This window comes from Halichoerus grypus, chromosome 6, assembly GCF_964656455.1.
Source record: "Halichoerus grypus chromosome 6, mHalGry1.hap1.1, whole genome shotgun sequence".
Lineage (NCBI taxonomy): Eukaryota > Metazoa > Chordata > Mammalia > Carnivora > Phocidae > Halichoerus > Halichoerus grypus.
In genome coordinates this window covers 142204549-142229193 of record NC_135717.1, presented here as the reverse complement: position 1 = coordinate 142229193, position 24645 = coordinate 142204549, and the positions used below count along the sequence as shown (strand labels likewise).

At 36.2% G+C, this 24645-nt stretch overlaps 1 protein-coding gene across 18 annotated transcripts in view; it reads left to right on the top strand.

The window, feature by feature from the left end:
* The window catches only part of PPFIA2 (PPFI scaffold protein A2), a 471063-nt gene that overhangs the window by 341909 nt on the left and 104509 nt on the right, over positions 1–24645 (top strand). For all 18 annotated transcript variants that reach the window (XM_078076354.1, XM_078076353.1, XM_078076364.1 and 15 more), the window contains 2 exons: positions 13174–13395; positions 23715–23861. In XM_078076354.1, coding sequence (XP_077932480.1) covers positions 13174–13395; positions 23715–23861 — 369 coding nt within the window. The remainder of the gene's footprint in view (positions 1–13173; positions 13396–23714; positions 23862–24645) is intronic.

The window sequence follows — 24645 nt, the reverse complement described above, 5'->3', positions numbered from 1 at the left end:
CAGTCATTAAGTGTCTGCCTTCGGCTCAGGTCATGATCCTGAGGTCCTGGGATCGAGCCCCACATCCGGCTCCCTGCTCCGCGGGAAACCTGCTTCTTCCTCTCCCTCTCCCCCTGCTTGTGTTCCCTCTTTGCTGTGTCTCTCTGTGTCAAATAAATAAATAAAATCTTTAAGAAAAAATTTTTTTTTCTTCTTCTAGGGCAGGGGTGCCTATTTGCCTTATATTTACATATCTAAAAGGAGGGGGCTGAGTGATTCTTCCTGGAAGAAAAAAGATCCTCTCCAATGTTACTTCTTTATTCTATAGCTAAACAAAGAAAGAATTCAAGATTTTCAGTTATAAGCAAAATGAAAAACAAAAAACAAAAAATGCGCACTATACACTTATCTCCTTATATCTTCTAACTATTTAGGTCATTTAAGAATTTTATAGATGAATCATATCATAATATGGGAAATAGCTACTTCTTATATTCTGAGTGTTATTAATATCAGTCATGGGACTATTGAATAGAAATTCCTCATGTTTCATCTAGATTCAAGACACTACAAAATGAAGAATATTTCTATCAAGCCACATACACCAGATGGAGTGAATGAATTGTATTCTAGTTTAAAGATTATGAGAATATTAGAACTTCAGAGTAACAGATATTCCTCAGATTAAAATATTCTTGCTTTCAAATTTGGTGGAAATTAAAAATGGTCTAGAATGTCTGAGAAAATAATAAATATATTTTATACTTATTAATGAAACACGATTAATCACATTAAAGAACTGACAAGTGAAGGCTCATCAGCTAGATATTTTAATCAAATAAAATTTTAGGTATTTACTGTGTCATAATGACTTTGCAAATCTCAATGTTGGTTAATAAAGTCATTAATGGGGAAGTAACTATAAGAAATCATCTGGTCTAGAAATTACCAAGTAGGGCAATATTTGGCCAACTCTATTATAGAGGTTTATTTCTTTCCATCTTTCAATTCTTTCTTTTTTTTTTTAAGATTTTATTTATTTGACAGAGAAAGACGCAGTGAGAGAGGGAACACAAGCAGGGGGAGTGGGAGAGAGAGAAGCAGGCTTTCCCGCTCAGCAGGGAGCCCGATGTGGGGCTTGATCCCAGGACCCTGGGATCATGACCTGAGCTGAAGGCAGACACTTAATGAGTGAGCCACCCAGGCGCCCCTCTTTCCATTTTTCAAAAATAAGAAATAGTTGTCTTTCCATTTAAAACATTAAATATATTTTAAATAATTAGTTGATACTAGGATAAAGAATACTAATTTCTTGGATCTATTATCATATCTTTTATTATAATCATTTCACCAGTCATTTGATTATTTTATTACTTTAAATTCTTTCCCTCTTTATGCCAGACAATTTTTCAGGTTTGATGACTAAATTGGATACAGTAATTAGTAAAGTACCAGGATAATACTGATCTGTGGTTCTTAACCTCAACTAAACATATAATTACTTAGGGAGATTTAAAAACAATTATATATCTGGAGCCCACTCTTGGATATGGTTTACAGTGGGAACCGTTTTTTATTGAAATACAATTAATATATAGTGTTATATTAGTTTCAGATGTATAATATAATGACTCGACAATTTTATACATTACTCAATGCTCCTCAGTCTTGATCTCCTTTATCTATTTCACCCCTCCCCGCCACCCACCTACTCTCTGGCAACCACCAGTTTGTCCTCTGTATTTAAGAGTCTGCTTTTTGTGTCTTTTTTTTTCTTTCTTTGTTCATTTGTTCCTTAAATTCCACATATGAATGAAATCATATGGTATTTGTCTTTCTCTGCCTGACTTATTTCACTTAGCATTATACCCTATAGGTTCATCCATGTTGTTGCTAATGGGAAGATCTCATTCTTTTTTTATGCCTAAGTTGTATCCCATTATATGTGTGTGTGTTCGTGTATATATATATCACATCTTCTTTATTCATCCCATTGTGTGTGTGTGTGTGTATCACATCTTTTTTTTTCTTTAGAGCGTGGAAGGTGGGGTGGGTCAGGGGGTAGAGAGGGTCAGAGGGATAGGGAGAGAGAGAATCCTAAGCTGGCTCCATGCCCAGCATGGAGCCTGGCACAGGGCTTGATCTCATGACCTTGAGATCATCACCCGAGCAGAAATCAAGAGTCAGGTGTTTAACTGGCTGAGCCACCAGGTGCCCCTATACCACATCTTCTTTATTCATTCATCTATTTTGCTATTGTAAATAATGCTACAATAAACAAAGGGTACATATATCTTTTTGGATTAGTGTTTTTATTTTTTATTTTTTTGAGTAAATACCCAGTAGTAGAATTAGTGGGTTATATGGTAAGTCTATTTTTAATTTTTTGAGAAACTTCCTTACTGTTTTCCACAGTGGCTGCACCAATTCATGTTCCCACCAATAGTGCATGAGGGTTCCTTCTTTTCCACATTCTCACCAACACTTGTTATTTCTTGTGTTTGTTTGTTTGTTTTTAACCATTCTGACAGATGTAAAGTGATATCTCATTATGGTTTTGAGTTGCATTTCTCTGATGGTTAGTGATGTTGCGCATCGTACCAAGTGTCTGGTGACCATCTGTATGTCTTCTTTGGAAAAACGTCTATTCAGGTTCTCTGCCCATTTTTTAATTGGATTGTGTTCTTAGTGTTGAGTTATATAAGTTCTTTATGTATTTTGGATATTAACCCCTTATCAGATATATCATTTGCAAATATCTTCTCCCATTCATAGGTTTCCTTTTGGTTGTTTATAGTTTTCTTCACTATACAAAAGCCTTTTAGTTTGATGTAGTCTCAATAGTTTAATTTTGCTTTTGTCTCCCTTGTCTGAAGAGACATTATCCCAAAAAATGTTTCTACAGCCAGTATCAGGGAAATTACTGCCTATGTTTTCTTCTAGGAGCTTTATGTTTATCACATTTGGCGTGGAATCTACTTTATATTTTTATTCAACTCTCCCAAGGATTATAATGTGTAGTCATGGTTGAGAATAACTGATATGGAGTACAGATATTATGTCTGCTTTGTTCTAGGTTCTAGACTTGCAAGGTTTGTAAATAGATGATTTATATATGATGAAACAGATTTAAAGAGTCAATATAGAATTAGAAATAATAGCTGTGAATTCCGTGCTGGAGAATTTCAGAACAAAGACAAAATGTGGTTATTTGTAGGACAAGATTTGAAATATGAGGTCGGGTCTGATTTCTGAGAGCTAAAAAGCAATATGGAAATTAACATAAACAGTCTAGGCAGGCCCAAAATGTCCAAAATCATAGCCTTGAAGCCTTTGGACTCCTCAGTGTTTAAATATTTTTTGGTCCTTATGTATTTTGTTAATGGTCTGGTTGCTTGCTTTGGTTTACTCTTTTTTCCTATATTTTGTTACTTTCGGGTAGGAATCTTCATATTCTGAGCCACCCAACCTAGTGTCTGGCATACGGTAGAGGCTAAACAGTAGAGTTTTAGTGCTTGAGTGAATGGATAAATGAAATATAAGTAGAGATTGAATAAATTGATAAATGAAACAGTGAATGAACAAAAGTAAGCAGAGAGAGAGAAAGAGAGAGAGAATGAACAAAAGAAAGAATGGTATGTGACAGTGGAATACTTGGGTTCCTGTTTGAACCTCATTACTTTTTAGTAGTGTGACCTTAAGCAAAATACCTATGTTCCTTGCTTCAATTTCCTTTTCTGTTAAAATAGTGTGCTATAGGGATTAAAGAGTTTATGCACATCATGCACTTGGAACAGTGCCTAGTACATAGTCAGAACTTAACAAATGTTTGTGAATTGGCGTAATTATTACAAACCCATGCTTGGAGCCAGAAATCTTACCAGCTATATGTCTTGGGTAGGTAAGTATCCAATAAATGATAGCTATTATTATTAGTTGTCATTATTCTAATGGAAGATACAGTCTTATTTGAGGATTTGGAGGCAAATCCAAATTTGAGAATTTGAAGTAAAATGAGGAGTATAATGATCTCTTAGAATGAAAGGAAAAATATTTGCTAGGGCATCAGATTGGCTGAAGTCTTCCAGAGTCCCTCCCTGAATCCATGCTTGGTCTAGGATTTACTCATAGAGTTCACAAAGAGACTTCACTATTGGTCTGTGGAATCCCTGATTGATTAGGTCTTTATTCTGTTACCTTTTTCACCCTAACATTGCTGACTCACATAGGAAATTTCCAATGAACTATCAACTCTAGTTCTTTTTTTTCTTACTATTTTTATGCTTATGAATGTTTTCCCTGTCTGATTTGTGTTATTTCTTTATTTTTGGTTCTATATTTCAATAGTACTACATTTCTCTTCTCACAGAATGAAATATATTTTATAAGACTTTGCCATTTTATAGATTCTCTCTAATCCTCCACAGAATTATTAAAGCTAGATTACTTATGTTATGATTGCAAATCTTAGTGTAACTTTTTTGATCAACCAATAATTTATCTCTAACCATAATATTCATAGAACTGTTTTTAAAAATGGAATGGAAGGGCTTGGTGTGACCCCTTAAATGCTGGTAAGTTTTAAGTGTATATGTGCCTTTAACATCTGGATTTAATTAATGGTAAGATAAATTCCTACTTTCTACTCTTTGGCCTCACCTTTTCTTGTTTTCCCTAGAGAGATTAATAAACCACAAGAAGTAAAATGCGTAAGAGAAAAAGAGATCTACTTGAAATTCCTTATGAGAGAATCAAGCACTTATGGTTTAGATATGAAAAACATGGGAAAGGAGGTGTCAAAATGTACAAATCAAGTGTGGAATTATGTTCATAGTAACGTTTAAGTTATCATCTGCCGTAGTGACTATAGTTAAGAATATTGTATTGTATATTTGAAATTTGCTAAGAGAGTAGATCTTAAATGTTGTCACTACAAAAAAGAAATGGTAATTATGTGAGGTAATGGATGTGTGTTAACTACCTTATTGTGGTGATCACTTCACAATATATACATGTATTGAATTATCATGTTGTACATGATATGCTTATGCTTACACAATGTTATATATCAAATATATCTCAATGAATCTGAGGGAAAATTATCAGCTGTCAAATATAATAGCTTCTTAGGGCAGGGGGAGGTCAACCAAGTATTCATTCTGCATAGGCAGTGTCCATCTACCTCTAAAATCTTATCATTAACATAGCTCCTAAATCCTCTGGAATACCTTGTCAAGAAATAGCCATCCAAGGGGAACTTAATTATTAAGTTATACTAATATAGCACTTTAAATGCCCTCTGTTCTGTACATTCAACAAGCATTATCTTACCACTTAAAAGAAATGTGAAAATTATTCACTGTTATGTTTCAGAAACTGCTGTTCTTTGATGGAGTAGAAGGGCAATGTGTAACCACTAAAATATGCTCAAGATCAGCAGTAACCGTTAAAGCATCATAAAATGCAGAATAAAAATGTGCACATTAGTAATTTAACTAGACTACTATTTTTTTAAAAACATGTTACAGTATTTTTTAAATAAATACTAAAGCTAGAAGTAAGATGGAAAAAATATTAATGGTGAGGTCATTTTATTGAAGATTATCAAATACAAAGAGAACCATATTTCCAGTATTTACTTGATAGAAAATGGAAGAACATGTTTAAACTCCTGGCTTTATCTCAGGATTATCTTTAGAAGCAGTAGGACTATGACATGGTAAGACTTCTGGGACTTCATACACTTCATTTGGTCTTACTTGTAGACTGTATATTTCTACCATTTTTTTTATCTTAATATGCATTTATAATAATGGTTTCCTTAGTTTACATCAGATTTTTCTACCATAAAGATAATTCATCTATATTATGCTTTAAAATAGGGCATAAAGGACTCAGTTCTATTTTATATATACTTTTTATGAAAACATTTTTTTCATAAACTTTGTGCAATGATGGCTGGAAATATTGTCTCCATATTTTATTTCTTTTTGAATCCTTACTGTTTTTCCTAAAACTCATCTTACTCATTAATGGAAACTTTCATTCATTCACTCATTCATTCATTTAACAAATACATTTTTTTTGTAGAATATGCTGTTCTAAGTCACTAGAGACACAAGTAATCAAAACATTTATTCGGTTAACAAAAGTTTATCTCATAACCATCATGTGTCAGGCATCATTCTAGGTACTTGTGATACACAAAAAGAAAACATATAAAGGCTTTTTCCCTGCTGAAGCTTATGATCTAGCAAGTTGGAGAAGGTTAGCAGATAATAAACAATAAATATAGCTAAGCAAATCATCTAGTATGTCATAAGGTGATACTGAAGAAAAGGTAAGGTAGAGAAACACAAAAAAATCAGGAGTCTTGGGGAGACATGGAGGTAGGAACAGTTTGCCCTTTTTAAACAAAGTGTTCAGGGCTGGCTTCATTGAAATAGTTGAGGTTGTTAGCCGTGTGGAATACTAGTGAAGAATGTTTCAGTCAGTAGCAAAAACTAAAGCCAAGGCTGCAATGTGGAGGAGTGATTGACTTATTAGAAGAGCAGCGAGGTTGCCCATGTGGCTAAAGCAAGAGAGCAAGTGGGAGAATAGTAGGAGAGAGGTCAGGGAGGGCAGGGCTTAGAGGGGAGGGCAAGAGAGTAGAAAGTGGGAGGCTGTGGTTATTGCTTGTTATAATATTTTTGCTTTTGTACTGGGTGGGATGGAAAAGGATTGGAGTGTTCTGAGCAGAGGAATGACTTGGTCTGACTACCATGTAACAAGATTACCATGGATCATTTTGGCTCTTTTAAAAAGGAAAGTAAGAGGACAAGGTTAGAAACAAAGAGACCAGTTAGAAGGTTGTTACAGTAATTCAAGTGGGAGTAGATGACCCAGACATCATGTGTTGAACAGGAAAATCCAGCTACAAATCCCAGGTGAGGATTAGTATGGAGAATGGCAAAGATGATACCAATGCCAATCACCAGAAGTAGGAGCCCATAGATCTTGGCCTACTGCATCTTCTAAGGGTTCAGAGTTGTCAAAGAGGATTGGATACACAGATGTTGCTTGACACACAAAGAGGTCATGGAAATGGGTCCAATTCAGATATGTCACAAGGTAATGTTCAGTATTAGATGTCACATGCAGTATTTGGGTTAAGCTTATACTAGGGGAATTGATTAGGCAAAGAAAACATTGATCCAAGACCCCCCAAAAAAAACGTGCCACATGTTTATCTGGTAGAGGAAACAGAAAAATCAAAGGTTGGGAGACACAAGTGGGTTTAGGATTTTCAAGGGGACCAGTATAGCTAGAATGGAATAGACTATAGCAAAAAGATGGGAGTGGGCATAGATGGGCAGATGATGTGGGTTCTTGAGATAATACGGGTTTTTTTTTTAAAAGACTTTATTTATTTGTCAGAGAGAGAGAGCACAAGCAGGGGGAGCAGCAGGCAGAGGGAGAAGCAGGCTCCCTGCTGAGCAAGGAGCCTGATAGGGGACTTGATCCCAGGACCCCAGGATCATGACCTGAGCTGAAGGCAGACACTTAACCAACGGAGCCATCCAGGTGTCCCTGATATGGGTTTTTGAGATCATCGCAAGACCTTGACTTTTACTTTTTTTTTTTGGTCTGCCCACTTCCATCTTTTTGCTATAGCCTATTCCCTGCTTAGTGGGAGTCTGCTTCTCCCTCTGCCCCTCCCCCTTGCTAGTTTTTTCTCTCTCTCTCTCAAATAAATAAATAAATAAAATCTTTGAAAGAAAATAAAGATAAAATTCAAAGAGTATCACAAATAGTATCTTCTCTCTGCCCCCATATCATAAATATGTAGGCAAAACCTAACTTTATGATAACTCATTGCATTGCCTAATAGTTGCTTATTTGTGTTACTTCTCTGCATGATGAGACTTTTCTTGAGGCAGAAATGTATCAGCACGTTTAAATACTTCTTTTTTTTTTTTTAAGATTTTACTCATTTATTTGAGAGAGAATGAGATAGAGAGAGAGCATGAGAGGGGGGAGGGTCAGAGGGAGAAGCAGACTCCCCGCCGAGCAGGGAGCCCGATGCGGGACTTGATCCCGGGACTCCAGGATCATGACCTGAGCCGAAGGCAGTCGCCCAACCAACTGAGCCACCCAGGCACCCTCAATACATATTTTTTAAGTGAATGTATAGATACACTTAAAATTCTAACACTTGAGCTTTTATTGCATTTGAAAATTAATAATTTAAGTATAGTCTTCTACAGTTTAAAATAAGACATTGAAAGTCTTCATAACCTTGTGTTAGGAAATAATTTCTTGATACAACACCAAAAGTGCAAGGCATAAGGGGAAAAATGATACATTGGACTTCATTAAAAATAAAAACATTTGCATTTCAAACAGCACCATCAAGAAAGTGAAAAGGTAATCCATAGACTGAGAAGAACTATTGGCAAGTCATATAACTGATAAAGGACTTGTATCCAAAATATATATTTATATGGAGTTTTTATAACTCATTAATAAAAAGACAAATAACTAAATTAGTAAATGAGTTAAGAATTTGAATAGACATTTCCCCAAAGAAGATATATAAAAGCCAATAGGCACATGAACAGATGCTCCACATCATTAGCTATTAGGAAGTGCACATCAAAATCACAAGGAGATACCACAAGATACATACACACTGGAGTAGCTGTAATTAAGGAGGTCATGTGATGTGAGGAGCACTGGGTGTTATACGCAACTGATGAGTTATTGAACGCTACATCTGAAACTAATATATGTTGGCTAATTGAATTTAATTAAAAAATTTTTTTTTTAATTTTAGAAAAGCACTAACAGGTTTGGGTGAGAATATGAGAAATTTGAAGTCACATCATTGTGAGTGGGAATGTAGAGTGGTGCAGCAATTTTGGGAAATAGTACTTCAAAATGTTAACGTAGAATTACCATATGATCCAGCTATTTTACTCCTAGGAATCCACCCAAGAGAATATAAAACATACATCCACACAAAGACTTGTACCCAAATGTTCATAACAGCATTATTCGCAGTAGCCAAAAGGTGAAAACAGTCTAAATGTCTGTTACCAGATGAATATATAAATAACAGGTAGTATATCCACATGGTGGAACACTATTCAGCAATAAAAAAATCTGATAATAGCTACAGCGTGAATGAGTCTCAAAAACATTATGCTCAGAGAATAAAGCCAGTCACAAAAGGCTATCTATTCTGATTCAATTTATGTGAAAGGTACCAAATGGGCAGGTTTATTGTGGCAGGAAGTAGTTAAGTGGGGGCTCGAGGTGGGGGTCAGCTGCAAATGATTGCTAATGGGTAAGGGGTTTCTATTTGGGGTGATGAAAATGTTCTCCAAGTTAGATTATGTTGATAGTACACCTCTTTAGGTATAGCAAACATTATTGACATTTATACTTTAAATGGATGAATTTTATGGATACAAATTGTATCTCAATAAAGCTATTTAAAATAACCACTGAGTTTTCTTTTAATTCAATAATTTGTCACTTCAGTTCAAATCCCACAATTTATTTTAAAGATAAGTCTACATAACAATGATTTGAAACAAAAGTTGTATTATTTCTCTAAGATACAAATCATAGTTTTTATATGACCTTTTTACTCTGTAATTATGAAATATATATTAAGCTCACCACAAAACATATTTAAGGAGGTTTGAATAGGTGAAATGTTACACATCTTTAAGCATAAATGATTTATAAACACTTCAGAAAAAAACTGAGGTTTCAAAAATTTTCCCATGGGTAGTCAAAGTAGTATAAAGATGTTGTAGTATACATCTGTTGCTAAAGGAATTAAAAAGGTTAACATTTTAAGTGTTTTAATTGCCTGATTACTGTTTATATTTAATTAAATTTTTCTTGCCTTGAGCCTGTTAAAAATATGCAATTTTTAAACAAGATTTTAATGGACCTCAGGTGCACAGAATTGGAATAATCATTTTTTCTAATTAGAAAATTAACATGATTCAGTTGACTGAACAAATATTTGTCGAATGTGTGGTGTGTGTGTATACAGTATATTCTATATACACACACACACACTACATTCCTGGTACTTGTCTATACCATATAGCATGTATAAGTGTATGCTGTTGATTTACATGTTCCGAGTAAAGGCAATATGGTAAAGGTTAGATGAACTAAACTGGGAATTCGAAGTTCTGCCTTTTAATTCAAATCCGCTCTGTGTGATTACCTGAGTTTCACTTTCTCTCAAGTTCTTTAGGGCTCTAGAATCCTAAGTGTATTTTTTTTCCAGTTGTATAAAATATTTTCTAAAAGCAAAAATTTGTTTTCTAGTGATTTTTATAGTTTCTAAAAATCGTCTTTTTTAAGATGACTAGAGAAAGTCCTCAATGTAAGGAGTTAGAAGTTCTATTAAAGCTTACTCTTGCCTCGTTACTTGTGAGTAGTAGAGAGAGTTCAAAGATATTTGCTATTATGAAAAAAAAAAACCCAACCCTGTCATATCATGCCTCAGTAATACCAAATTTGGACATAATTGACTGGCAATTGGCTTTAGCCTTCTTTTTTTCTTTTTTTTTTTTTAAAGATCTTATTTATTTATTTGAGAGAGAGAAAGCGGCAGAGGGAGAAGCAGGCTCCCTGTAGGGAGCCCCATGTGGGGCTCGATCCCAGGACCCCGATCACAGAACCCCAATCCCAGGACCCCGGGATCATGACCTCAGCCAAAGGCAGACGCTTAACCGGCTCAATTACTGCCTAAGGATTATAAACTGGCTTTTCTCAGTTCAATGCACAGATAGTTGTGTCCTGTATAAAGGTCCCTATCGAGGTTTTTGCAATTTATGCCCATAAAAACTGTCTAGAAAGTTGGTTTTTCTTTAGCTTCACAGTTCCTCTACTTTGTATGTGACATTGCATGCCTCGGGGGCGGGCATAACTTTGGAAAGAGTTCTTCTGATCCCTCAGCAAGCAGCCATCTCAGCAATGGGAGCCGCCGAAGGAGTATCTGGATCTCAGCAGCATCTCCGATGTTCCTACGTATTTGCAACACCTCTTACTTGTTTTGCTAGATAATTAGATGTTCAGTGTCTGCAATATAAGCGTTCAGCAATATCTTCAAGATATTAGGTCTGTAGATCTGGCATCTTTAGATACCATCTTAAGACTAACTCCATCTTTTCTGCTATTTTAATTTAGATTTTCCAGGCTGTTTCTCCATGTGTTGGTTATTGAACTTTTTAAACACTCCTTGCCATTTGTCTGCATTCCCTTTCTATTTTCTCTTTCTCACTGCTTTTATGGTGCTTTCTGTTCTCCCTCTTTTCTCCTGCAGTCAGTCAGTTTTGCTCTAATGTGTCATTTGCATTCCTGAAAGTTATGAGCTAGGCAAAATTGCACAATAAAAAAACACAGGGCTTGCGGAAGAATAGGAGTTTGTGTCACAATTTTATCAATGGCGTAAAACAAAGAGATAGAAAACTAATTAAAAATTTAGCACAGTTTTATAGGTTAAATAGTCAAGAATTGCATAAATACTATAAATATGACTCTTTACTTGGAAAAAGACCTGAAGTTTGGGTGTTGGATGTGTCTCAGGGTTTGTGCATTATATGAAGTGGTGGAAGGAGGGGTATTTGAAATCAGACAGAAAATTATAACACAGTTGGGGGTGGTTTGACTCAAAGCATGTGGTAAACTGAGGTGATGTTAGATGTTTGAGGAACGTGCATGTGTCTATTTTGTGTATTCCTACAAAGCTCAGTTCAGTTAGTTATAGGTTTCTGTGGTTAGTCACTGATTCTCAGGAATGAATAGTGCATAAGAAAACACAAAATTTAGAGCATAGTATAACATATAGAGCTGTCCAATCATTACGTTGTACACCTGAAACTAACGTAACATCGCTTGTCAACTATACTTCAATGTATTAAAAAAAAGAAAACACAAAATTTATATAATATTCAAATTGTTTCTTGTATCTGTTGTATTAAAACAGATGCATGTTTTCCAAACAAGCACTATAGCAAAATTAACTGTATTCTTTGCTTTCTCTCAACTTATTTCTTTTTTTATGTTTATCTTTTTTTAATTTGGCATTCGTTATTTGCATCTAGATTAAAGCAAAGTGCATCATCATTTTCTTATTTCGACTTAGTTGTGCCCTTTTTCTTTCTTTTTTTAAATTTTATTATGTTATGTTAGTCACCATACATTACATCATTAGTTTTTGATGTAGTGTTCCATGATTCATTGTTTGCGTATAACACCCAGTGCTCCATGCAGTATGTGCCCTCTTTAATACCCATCACCAGGCTAACCCATCCCCCATCCCCCTCCCCTCTAGAACCCTCAGTTTGTTTCTCAGAGTCCATAGTCTCTCATGGTTCGTCTCCCCCACGATTTCCCCGCCTTCATTTCTCTTTTTCTTTTAGTGCTGTTTGTCCCCAGTGGTTGCACTGTCTTCACCACAAAGCTTCTCCAATGCAGCTGGGCTGTAGGACATGCTTCTGAACACATGGGTCACCCTGTTTCTAGGCAGCAAGGGGGGAAATCAGTCTCAAAGTATTTAATCCTCTTAAGCCTCCTTCCTGTGGGTTGTGTGCACTCAGGACTTCTATGTTCTTAGCAATATAGAAATCAAGGCTTTTTTTACATTACACCTTTGTTCCAGCTAGGTCAGATTCATACCGGGAATAACCTTCTTTAAAAGAAAAATGTGTGTAAGTTCTTTTTCTGAGTGTCATTGAAAATAAAACTTGGCAAATGCACACAGGATCTTGAATAAAAATAGAAAATATTACAGTTTCTGCCTTCTTTCGTATTAGTTAGTAATAATATACTGTTTATATAAGTATAATATTGTTTATAATAAATTTTGAATATAATTGATAAAATAATAGCTGCCATTTATTAAACGTTTAGGATACACCAGTGTTTTGTGCGAAGTTAATATGTATATATATATTTACAGCTTCCAGTTCAAATGCATCTGTTAAGCTATTTGAAAATTACTGATCTACCTTTATATTTAATGTCCGTTAAAGAGTTTTCCTAAAAACTTAGTTTTTCTTCAAAACTAGTTAGAGTTCTTATTTCTCACTGTGAAAGCTCTATCAGTTTCATTTAAGTTCATGAATTTTAAATTGAAGATGAACAATATCCTAAGTGCCATTTCTTTTTCATTTCCTGCAGCGTTTGTCCAATGGTTCTATAGACTCAACTGATGAAACTAGTCACATAGTCGAACTACAAGAATTGCTTGAAAAGCAAAACTATGAAATGGCTCAAATGAAAGAACGTTTAGCAGCCCTTTCTTCCCGAGTGGGGGAGGTGGAACAGGAAGCAGAGACAGCAAGAAAGGATCTCGTTAAAACTGAAGAAATGAACACTAAGTATCAAAGGGACATTAGGGAGGTAAGTGATTCACAACACTTTCCGTCTTTGCTTTCCGAACGCTGCTTCTGAGAAGCTTTCTCCAAATCTCCTCTAATGGCATATAATGTTTACATCGCAGAAGACCATGGTTTGGGATGCATTGTATTAGTTACAAAACGTGTCCACGAAGGCAAAAAAGAGTTTACTTCATCAACCTTTAAATAGGTATGCAAAGAAAATTTGGTATCAAGTTACAGACAGGGTAAAAACTTTCTGTAGTTTGTAATGAATTTTTAACATTTTTAAGCTGCTAATTTTAAGTAACTTTAGACATGGGTATGAATAATGAATTGCCATATAGGCAATTAGCATATAGGAATACTCAAACTCGCTACTTTATATTTTCCCCCTTTTATTTTGGTGTTGTGTCTGTGAGTGCGAGTGTATCTATGTGAATGTGGGAACATTTCTTTCTCTATATCTTTGGTTCTTCCTAGACATAACGTCACTTCATCGTACATGGCTTGTAGGCCACTGCAAGGACTTGGATTTTACTGTAAGTAGGGTACATAGCCATTGAAGTACTTCAAAGTTACTGCAAAAAGATACAAGGAGATGTTTTATTTGTAACATCACCTAATCATCTTACCAGCTAAGGTGAAATACTTAGGATCTCACTTTTTGCTCTATTAATTAAAAAGAAAATTATCTGTATTTGTGGAAATTTTATTTGGCAACCTTTCACCTTTTTCATTTTTACATATTCTTTTAAATTACATCTTTTTTATCTTTTTAAATATTTTTCGTATATAATTAACTAGTTGTTATTGAAGTTAACTCTACTGCATATATTCATTTCTTTTCTTCCCATTCCCTCTTGAGCCCATTTTACATTCTTTGCCTCTAACATCCCATCAAAACTGTTCTTACCAAGTCATTGCTAACTTCCATGTTGTTGAATCCTGCACTGGATCCAATCATCACTCCCCATAGTAATTCTTCACTCGGCTAAAAGCACCCTATACTCCTCTGATTTTCATCCATCTTTACTTTCTACCCTCATCTCAGGCTCCTTCATTGGTTCTACTTTCCCTAGACTTGTGGTGCCTTCCCTTCTCAGTCTACCTTCACTCGCCTGCTAAGTTCATGCAGTCTCGTGGCTCCAAAAACCACCCACGGCCTTATGACTCTCAATTTATATCTCCAGCATATCCTATATCCTGATTGCCAGATGCCTGGAAAATTAACATATTCTCAAAATTAACATATTCAGGACTGTTTTCCTATTATCCTCCCACCCCCAAGAAACCAGACTTTCTTGTAGTCTTACACATCCCAGCTGTCCCCAAGGCCATTATCCTTACTCAGATCAAAAAACCTTGGAGCTGTCCTTGGTACCTCTGTTTCACTCACACTTCATTTGATTCAGCCATAAATCTATTACTTCCAACTTCAGGATATCAATAATGTGACCTCTTCTCGAAGTATTCATGGCTGTTCCTTATTCCACACAACCATCATCTCTCACTGGATTATTACAATAGTCTCCTGGCTGGTCCTCCTCCTGCTGTTGACCCACTTCAGTCTATACTCAACATGGCAGCCTGAGTGACTTTTTACAATGTAAGTCAGCTCAAGTTAATTTCCTGCTTCAATGGCTATGTACCCTACTTACAGTAAAATCCAAGTCCTTGCAGTGGCCTACAAGCCATGTACGATCTCCACTACCACCTTCCTGACCTCTTCGAAATCACCTCCTACTCCTTCATTTTAGCCCATTCTGTTCAGTTAAGATGGCCTCTTAAACTAGCCACACCTATTCTGTTGCATTTTCTTTTCCCTCTTCCTTTTGCACAAATGTTTTCTTCTCAGTGAAGTGTTCCCTAACCTTGTTATTTGCACATATACGCTCTCCCTCTTCTTTCATTTTCTTTGTTTTATCTCACAGCCCTTACTGCCATCTGACACAATATGTACTATACTGATTTACTTGTTTGTCATATACCCCCTCTCCACTGTACATAAAGATTCATAAGGGCTGGGAATTTTTGTTTTGTCTTGTTTTGTTCACTGTTTTATTCTAATCACCTACACAACTACTAGGCATATAATAATAGGCATTCAAAAACTCTTTGTTGAGAGAATGGATATTTATAAGTGTTTGGTGTAAATATCAAAAGGCACAGATGAGATTAGAATGTGTACTAAAACAATATCTACTGTCTCAGAAAAAGATAGATGATCCATGAAGTGCGAGACGGCTTTACTACCACACAAATGATGATACTGTGCTCTCTACACCTTTATATGAATTGATCGTTCAAAGATACGTCTCTCATTTTCACTTCTTCCCACAACCCAAAGTCAGAGAATTTATAAAATAGCTGAAGGTTTGCCACTCTTCTATATCCCTGTTTGGAAACACTAAGATTTCTGGCTAGTAAAGCATCAACGTTATTTCTTGACCTCTTGCTCTTTGTAATTTCTTCATTGTCTTAGTCCCAGAGATTTAGCTGTTTTCCTTTCATCTAGCACTCCTCTCCTACCTCCTCTCTTCATGTTTACCTAATCCAGTGTCACAGGTAGAGCCCAGTATCTCCAGTTCCCCTTTCTTATTGTTTATGTAAAAATAACCCCTTAATTCTCATAGTCTTTGGATGTAGGTGACAAAGAGCTAAGTCAGATGGAAAATATCGATCATCTGGTGCCAGGTTTCTTTTATGAGGAACCTTCTCTAGTTGGTAAGGAGTTCTGCTATCACATGGAATTCTTTTAAAATACAACAAATCTTATCAGCTCTAAGAATTTTTATGTAGTTATATTTTAGAAGAGATTCATGAGAAAAGAATATCTTTCATCATTCACCTCTAAAGGGAGGTTGCAAACAAATGTTTCAAGAGCCAGGCCGGCAATATAAATGTATAACACATTAGGCAGCAAACATGCAACATAGGAAGTGGTAGAGTTAATGAGACCTGGACAAGGTACCTATACTCTGCCTGCCTTTCTGGATATATCATGTGTGGTATGTGTGTGTGTGTTAAGGACACTGTGAAGGCCAAATAGAACATTTCCAAAAAGGTTCAGGTCACAGACCACAAGGCCCTGGCTTACTGCTAGGAATTTCTTGAGGATCAACCATGAAAACTATTATGGGTGCATTGCATTTAATTTCTCTAATTTATTACATTGGTCCTATCCAGAAGGTACTTGTCATTATCCCAATTTTTCTCAAGTGAGATAAAGTGACTTGTCAAAGGCACATGCACTGCCTTCCCCAGCACCCCACTTCTTCCAACCCCTCTCCCCCTGCCCCACCCCCTGCACCAGGAAGACACAGGATCAGCCCAGCTTCAAAACCTGTGCTTCTTCCACTATGAGCAGCTTCCAAAATCAACGAAATAGAATCAATCATTCATCAGTGATAACACTAGTATAAAAAAATGCAGCTGCACTATTAACTGCCCAAATAATCAATCTTTTGCTCTTTCTTTCCAGTAAGATGTGAAAATCATGTACTTTAAAAAGGTATCACAACGCTCAAAACTTCAGCCTCTGCTTTTGTTTTCCTGACTGATAAGGTACTCGTGGGCGTTGGGCACACAAGGTCTACTAGATTGCAAGTTTTTTAGTAGGAAACTAGAAAAGTGATTCTTCTTGGCTACCCCTATAGCATTGCTAACACAGTATGTATGCATTATATAAGCGATGCATATTTGTTCAATTAATTAAGGAAAAATAGGGAATAAGAAAAACTGACGATATAATTAAAAACTGAGTGCATTTTGCTTTGCATGTGAGGACAGCCTAATATATCTAAAATGAATTGTGTAAGTATATTTCATTAATGGCTTTAGAGTATATTTTTGTCATTATTCTTTGTCAAGAAATAAATCTATTTAAAATTTACTTTTGTTTGAAGTTTTGTCTTATTTGCTCCTTAAATTGACTGTGACCTATAAGAGTAGGGGGCTGGATTAACGCTAAGCATAGTCCACATATTAGAAAACGTAGATAATCTTATAGCAGGCTTAGCTCTCCGCTTTTTTTTTTTTTAAGATTTTATTTATTTATTTGACAGAGAGAGAGAAAGAGCACAAGCAGGGGGAGCTGCAGAGAGAGAGAGAAAGAGAAGCAGGCTTCCCACTGAGCTGGGAGCCCAACATGGGGCTTGATCCCAGGACCCTAGGATCATGACCTGAGCCAAAAGCAGACGCTTAACCAACTGAGCCACCCAGGCGCCCCTAGCTCTCCACTTTTTTATCAAGATAGCTACTAATTGGGTATTGGATAATAACATTTTATTAAATATATAGGTATGCAAAGAATTAGAATTTTCTATGGTGTTTTTAAATTATATATTGTTTTGTGAATTAAACCAGCTTATCTTTCCACCTTCCTGTTAAGAGTTCTTAAAAAATTCCTTAGTGATTAAATGAATACATATCAATTTTGTCTTTTCTATGATCTGAAACATGGAGTTATATTTTTTAGTTTACTAGATCTACATTACTATAGAGTTATATTATTTGATACAATAAAATCCATTTTGTACACAAACTTCAGGTCAAAAGATAATTGAATCTTTACGCTGTTTTTCTCTTTTTAGGCAGCAGTTTTTAGAGACTAGAAAAAGCTTCCTTTTTTAGAATTTCCAAGTGACATGCAGGGAAAAGATATTTCTCAGACTTGTAAATTCAAAATTTATTTTTGGCAACACAGCTTGCAGTTAAAAATTGAATCTCCCACATGAATCACTGAATCAAAAATGCAGTAGCAAAGTCTATACAATGACTTCTGCATGCAATATATGCCATAGAGTCAGATCAGCTAATTAGAGGCACAACAGTAATTAATAATAAAAAAGCAGCTATTATTTATGGAGTGTGTATTATGCATAAGACCACACAAGGCACTTAAAATTTTGTATCACAACAATGTTGTGTGGTAGAGATTAATATCCCATCCAAAACCAGAAAACAAAACAAAGAAGCAAACAAACCAAAAAAAAAAACAGACAAAAGAAAAAAGGTGAGTTATAGAAAATGTAATCAACATTTTTCCATGGTAACTGAGTTAATGAATAGCAAAAACTGGGACTTGGAGCTAGTATGTGCTACTCCAATGCTCATGTTCTCAGGAAACCTGTATATGTCTTTAACTGAATTTATTGCTATTATAATTTAGTTATAAGTTTATATATGTAGGCTAGATTCAGGATTTTCTTTTTGGGCTACAAAATCGACATAATGTTCCCAGAATTCTTTATGAAAATGAAATTAACAGAATACAGTACTCTGAAAGAATCCTCTAAGATGATAAACTCTATCCTCATTAGGCTAAAAAATAATATTATAGAATTGAAGAAGTCAAAATTTAAAATAAAAGCTTTTTATTTTTTTTTATTTATTTTTTTTTTTTAAAGATTTTATTTATTTATTTGAGAGAGAGAGAGAGCACATGAGAGGGGGGAGGGTCAGAGGGAGAAGCAGACTCCCTGCTGAGCAGGGAGCCCGATGCGGGACTCGATCCCGGGACTCCAGGATCATGACCTGAGCCGAAGGCAGTCGCTTAACCAACTGAGCCACCCAGGCGCCCTAAAATAAAAGCTTTTTAAATAGTAGCTTTTGTTTGTGTTGGCTAAAATCTAGAGATGTGTAGATAATGTTGAAAAAAATAGTCTGGGTAATTTTTGCCAAATTGATGGATTAATTGATCTGATCTTTAATATTAATATAATAACCAAGTAATCTTTAGTTGGGTCTTGAAGGTCAGTAGACCCAGAAGAAGGTAATAAAAATGCATTCCAGGCGGAAATGAAGTCACAGAGTGCATTAGTTTCTTAGGGCTCCTGTAACAAATTACCACAAACTGGGTGGCTCAAAACAACAGTAATTTATTTTTTCATGGTTCTGGAAGCTCCAAGTCTGAAGTCAAGGTGTCAGCAGGGCCATATGCCCTCTAAAGACTCTAGCGAAGAATGCTTCTTTGCCTCTTCTAGCCTCCGCTGCTTGCTGGCAATCCTTCTGTTCCTGGCTGATAGCAGTGTAACTACAGTCTGCTTCTCTCTTAACATTGCCTTTTTCCTCTGTATGTCTGTGTGTCTCCAAATCTGCCTCTCCTTGTAAGAACACCAGTCACTGGATTTAAGGTCCACCCTATCTTATATAATACCATCTTAACTTGATTACGTCTGTAAAACCCTATTTGTAAATAAGGTCACATTCACCGGTTCTGGGTGGACATGAATTTTTTTTAGGGGGGCGGGGGGTATGCTATTCATCCCAGTACATAGAGATAGAAGTGTTAGGTCAGGAAGCTATTTGTTTTCCAGGCTTTGTAGCTCAGACTTTCACTGAAGATGGGGGGAGGAGGTTGGGGGGGTTAAACATATAAAGGTATTCAAGCCAAGAAGCAGTATGATCAGACTGGCATTTCGTATTTTCTCTTGGTCAGCAGGTTAGAGAATGTGGAAGCAGGAAAAAGACCAATAGCAGGTTAGGCTATTAAGTGGGGAGTTAGGGTGAAGATTTGAAGGATGATTCTAAGAAGAAAATCTGATTTGTGGGTAGGCAGGGCAGGCAAGCGTGGTGGGTTTCATGGTAGAAATATTGTTTTTTAATTGCTTTTAATTTTTCTATATATACAATTTCTCAAAGTGAAATAATGTAAGAGGGTACAAATCTAAATACGTACACACAAACACACACGTACATAGAGAGTGCCCACCCACTTCCCATCTTACTTGCCTGAGGGTCTTAACTGCAATCCTTTAGCTGTTACTTGTGCTATTTTCTCTCTTATTTAAACTTAATCTGTGCCATGCTATTATATGAGGATTTTAGCTCTTTTATTCTCTCTCTTCCTTTCTCTTCCACCCATCCTTCCACTACAATTACCTCAAAATCACATTTAGTATCACCATTATTATGGCTATGTAAATAATTCTCACAACTGATCCAAGTGGTGGTTTCCCATGATAGTATTTCCTACTGTTGTACAGCTTTTTGTTTTTCTAAGATTTTATTAATTACTTGATACATTAATTTGCTTACTTGTTTTTAAAACTATGGCGTGTCTTTCTACCCACTCTACCAGATTAGTAAATTCTATGATTTCAATTCAGTTATGGTCAGTGGTCAAGCAGATAATTTATCATTCTTTTTCTTATTTTCTTTGAATCATTCCTTTTTCTTCTACCATCCACCTCTGGTCTGTACAGCCTTATCTATAAGCCTGCTCATTGTTTCTGCTGTAGTTGTGGGATTTACTTCTACTATCATTTTGAAAATCCAAGACAAAAAAGGTGATCAAGATCCTAAAAGCAGAAAAGGCGTAAAATGTTGAGCACAGATAATGATTAAACTTTGAGAGAGGGTGGAACACCTGTTCTAAACTGAGAGCTAGAAGTTAATGATTTGTGCATGTGGTTATTTCCAGTTGGTGGTGAGGGAAGACCGAGACATTGAGGGATTATCCATTTAAGGGCTTCTATTTCTTTTGGAAGAATGGAAGAAAATTTATCTGCTCTGTGCATATGGCAGGACTGGCTCTGGGTCCTAAAGGAGAGGACCAAAAGAACTGATTAGGAAGACTGATCAAAGAAATTTGGATAGTAATACATGGAAGCCACCACCATCACATCAATTTTAGGCTCCTTATGCAAAGAAGCTCCCCACATTATCAGGAAACCACATCAGGCCCATGAAACTCACCTTTTTTTTTTTTTTTTTTAAATTTAAATTCAATTAGCCAACACATAGAACATCATTAGTTTCAGATGTAGAATGCAGTAATTCCTCAGTTGCATATAACACCCAGTGCTCATCACATCACGTGCCCTCCTTAATGCCCGTCACCCAGTTACCTCATCTCCCTTCCCACCTCCCCTCCAACAACCCTCAGTTTCTTTCCCATAGTTAAAAGAATCTCTCATGGTTTGTCTTCCTTTCTGATTTCTTCCCATTCCATTTTTCCCCCTCCCTTCCCCTATGATCCTCTGCACTGTTTCTTATATTCCTCATATGCATGAAACTATATGATAATTGTCTTTCTCTGATTGACTTATTTCGCTCAGCATAATACCCTCCAGTTCTGTCCATGTCGATGTAAATGGTAAGATTTCATCCTTTCTGGTGGCTGAGTAATATTCCATTGTATATATACACAACATCTTCTTTATCCATTCATCTGTCGATGGACATCTGGGCTCTTTCCATAGTTTGGCTATTGTGGACATTGGGGTGCAGGTGCCCCTTCAGATCACTAGCATGGAATGTTTTTCCATTTTTTTGCCTCTTCCTCAATTTCTTTAATAAGTGTTTTGTAGTTTTTAGAGTACAGATCCTTTGCCTCTTTGGATAGGTTTATTCCTACGTATCTTATAGTTTTTGGTGCAATTGTAAATGGCATCAATTCCTTAATTTCTCTTTCTTCTGTCTCATTATTACTGTATAGAAATGCCACTGATTTCTCTGCATTGATTTTATATCCTGCCATGTTGCTGAATTGCTGTATGAGTGCTAGCAATTTTGGGGTGAAGTCTTTTGGGTTTTCCACATAAAGTATGTCATCTGGGAAGAGTGAGAGTTTGACTTCTTCTTTGCCAGTTTGAATGCCTTTTATTTCTTTTTGTTGTCTGATTGCTGAGGCTCAAACTTCTAGTACTATGTTGAACAAAAGTGGTGAGAGTGGGCATCCCTGTCATGTTCCTGACCTTCGGGGAAAAACTCTCAGTTTTTCTATGAAGCGCACTTCTGACCACAGAGTAGACACTATTTGCGCGCGTCACGGCAGAACACTCGTTTGCAACTTGTCAACCTCTCTTAAAGCACGCATGGTTGTATGTGCGTGTGTGCAAACACACAGGTTCACATGGCCAAGCCCTCGTGGCTCTGGAAACTCTGTGCCCTCTTCCTAAAAGCCATTTGACCCTACGAGAAGTCCAGACTGGCCAAACTACAAAGAGCTTGTGGACCTTGGGGAGACCCCAGAATGAGGATTGCTGCTGAAAACTGGGAATGTGGCCACACCATTCCTGGGGGTCCCAAGCAATTCCCTTTTACCCCAGGGCCAAGGTCCCCTTCCAGGCAGGTGGCCTTGGGCTTTGGCCACCTGCCTGCTGCCAGCTCCTGGGCTCTGGGGGCCCCACAGAGACCTGCCTTTCCTGGCTCGCTCTTCTACAAACACTGGATCTGCTGGGGCTAGGGGCTGGGGCAGAGAGAAGCGCCCGCCTCAGCACCCTCCCAGCAAGTGTATCGTGTACAGAGGGGAAGTGTGTGCGGGAGCGGGGTGCACACCTGCTTAGTAACGTGGCTGCAGCCTCTGCACTTCCCAAATCTCAGATGAGAGATTGATTTATTATTTCTGCATAACTTCTTGGGATAGAAACCAAATTTCTTTTAATATATTACATATATATGTACACACTCCTGTGAAATATGTGTACTTTGAAGGGGATCTATTTATGTTCCATTGGGAGTCTTTCTTTTCTCTCAGGAATCTTACCTGCTGCTTTGTGTATTTGGTCAGATTCCTGACAAACATTTTGTTTTCTGTTTAGTGTAGGTGCTCTTTCTGGGATGTACTAAAAAAAAAAAAAATTAATATCTTTTTTAAAAAGTAGGTTATCCACCTTCTAATAAATTTTCATGTAAGCTGTTAGAAGATAAGATTATCTCCATATTATCTTTGAATTTAGATGGTTTAAAAATTATTGTTTAGAATATCATTAATGCCAAGGTTTTCTCCATTTGCACTGATAGTTTATTTTTCCCTAGAGATTTGTGTTCATTGAGTTCTTTAAATTCTTTTTTTAATTGGAATATATATGACAAGGAAAACGGTTAAGTTCCAAAGTCAGCTGGTCGATCCATTTGTGAATATGACTCAAATTTATTCATTTTTTGGCCTCTTTTTTTAACTGTTGAGTTACTTTTACTTATATCTGAAGATGAAAATACTGATGATATTGGTTAACCTTAAAGATTGCTTTGCAGTTTGGAACAGTAGCCACCATTTCACCTTTATGGTTTACAACTCTACCCATAATTGTACTTATCTTTACTATATAACAAGCTAATTTAGCTGTCACTTCTTTTCTAAGAATGACAGTTCTACAACCGGTAGTTTCATGTACTCCATTGCATTCTCAGAGAGAGAAACTTCGTTAACCCAAGATGTAAGAATTCTGATGGTATTGGGAAAATTCACAAGAAATCTTGCATACCTTCCTTGAAAAGAAAGGAATGAGTATTACTTCAAAAAAACAATAGCTTTTAAATTTTACTATTTTATTTAAATAACAAGACAGTACATTATCTGAAAATCTGATTTTAATTAATTTATTTTAATTGTAGGCCATGGCACAGAAGGAAGATATGGAAGAAAGAATCACAACCCTTGAGAAGCGTTACCTCAGTGCTCAGAGAGAATCTACCTCCATACATGACATGAATGATAAACTAGAAAATGAGTTAGCAAATAAAGAGGCCATCCTACGGCAGGTTGAGTATCTCTATCTTGGTTTTGTTCTTGTCCGTGTGTGTTCTAATCATTCTCACAAAACATGGAGTAAATAAAATATGGTATTTCTTGGCAATCAACCATTATCTAAAATTTAGAATAGAACTGACTAGACAGATGTGATTTTCAACATATAATTTATAAATTTGTCTTAATAATAATAAAAATAATTACTTTTAATATTTACTTTGGATCTAGACATGAGCCAGAAACTGCTAAACAGTTAACATGTATTACCTCACTTAAATCTAACCATCACCTGTGAAGTAAGCACAATTATACTGAGGCACTAAGGTTCAGAGATATGAAACCTTTTTCAAGGTCACACATCTGGTAATTGCCAGTTATTAACGGAGGCCTAAGTCTATTTGACTCTAGAGCAGGAGTGGACAAACTATGGCCCATGTGCCGAAACTATGGCTCTGTTTTACAGATAAACCATACCCATTTATTTAACAGTCTGTGACTGTTTTTGTGCTGCAATGGTAGAATTGAGTAGTTGGAACAGAGACTAAATAATACACAAAGCCTAAAATATTTATTTTCTGGTCTTTCAGAGAAAAAAGTTTTGTCAAACCTATCTCTAGAGCCTGGACCCTTAACCATTCTACTACATTCCCTCTCCCACTCTGGTTAATACTGTAATTTTCAATGTTATGCTATCATGGTACATCTGAAGTCTTCGTATTGAATTATAATCCATTTGTCCAGGTTTATACTCACTAGTAACTTTTTTTTTTCTCTTTGCTGCCATTGGTAAGAGCT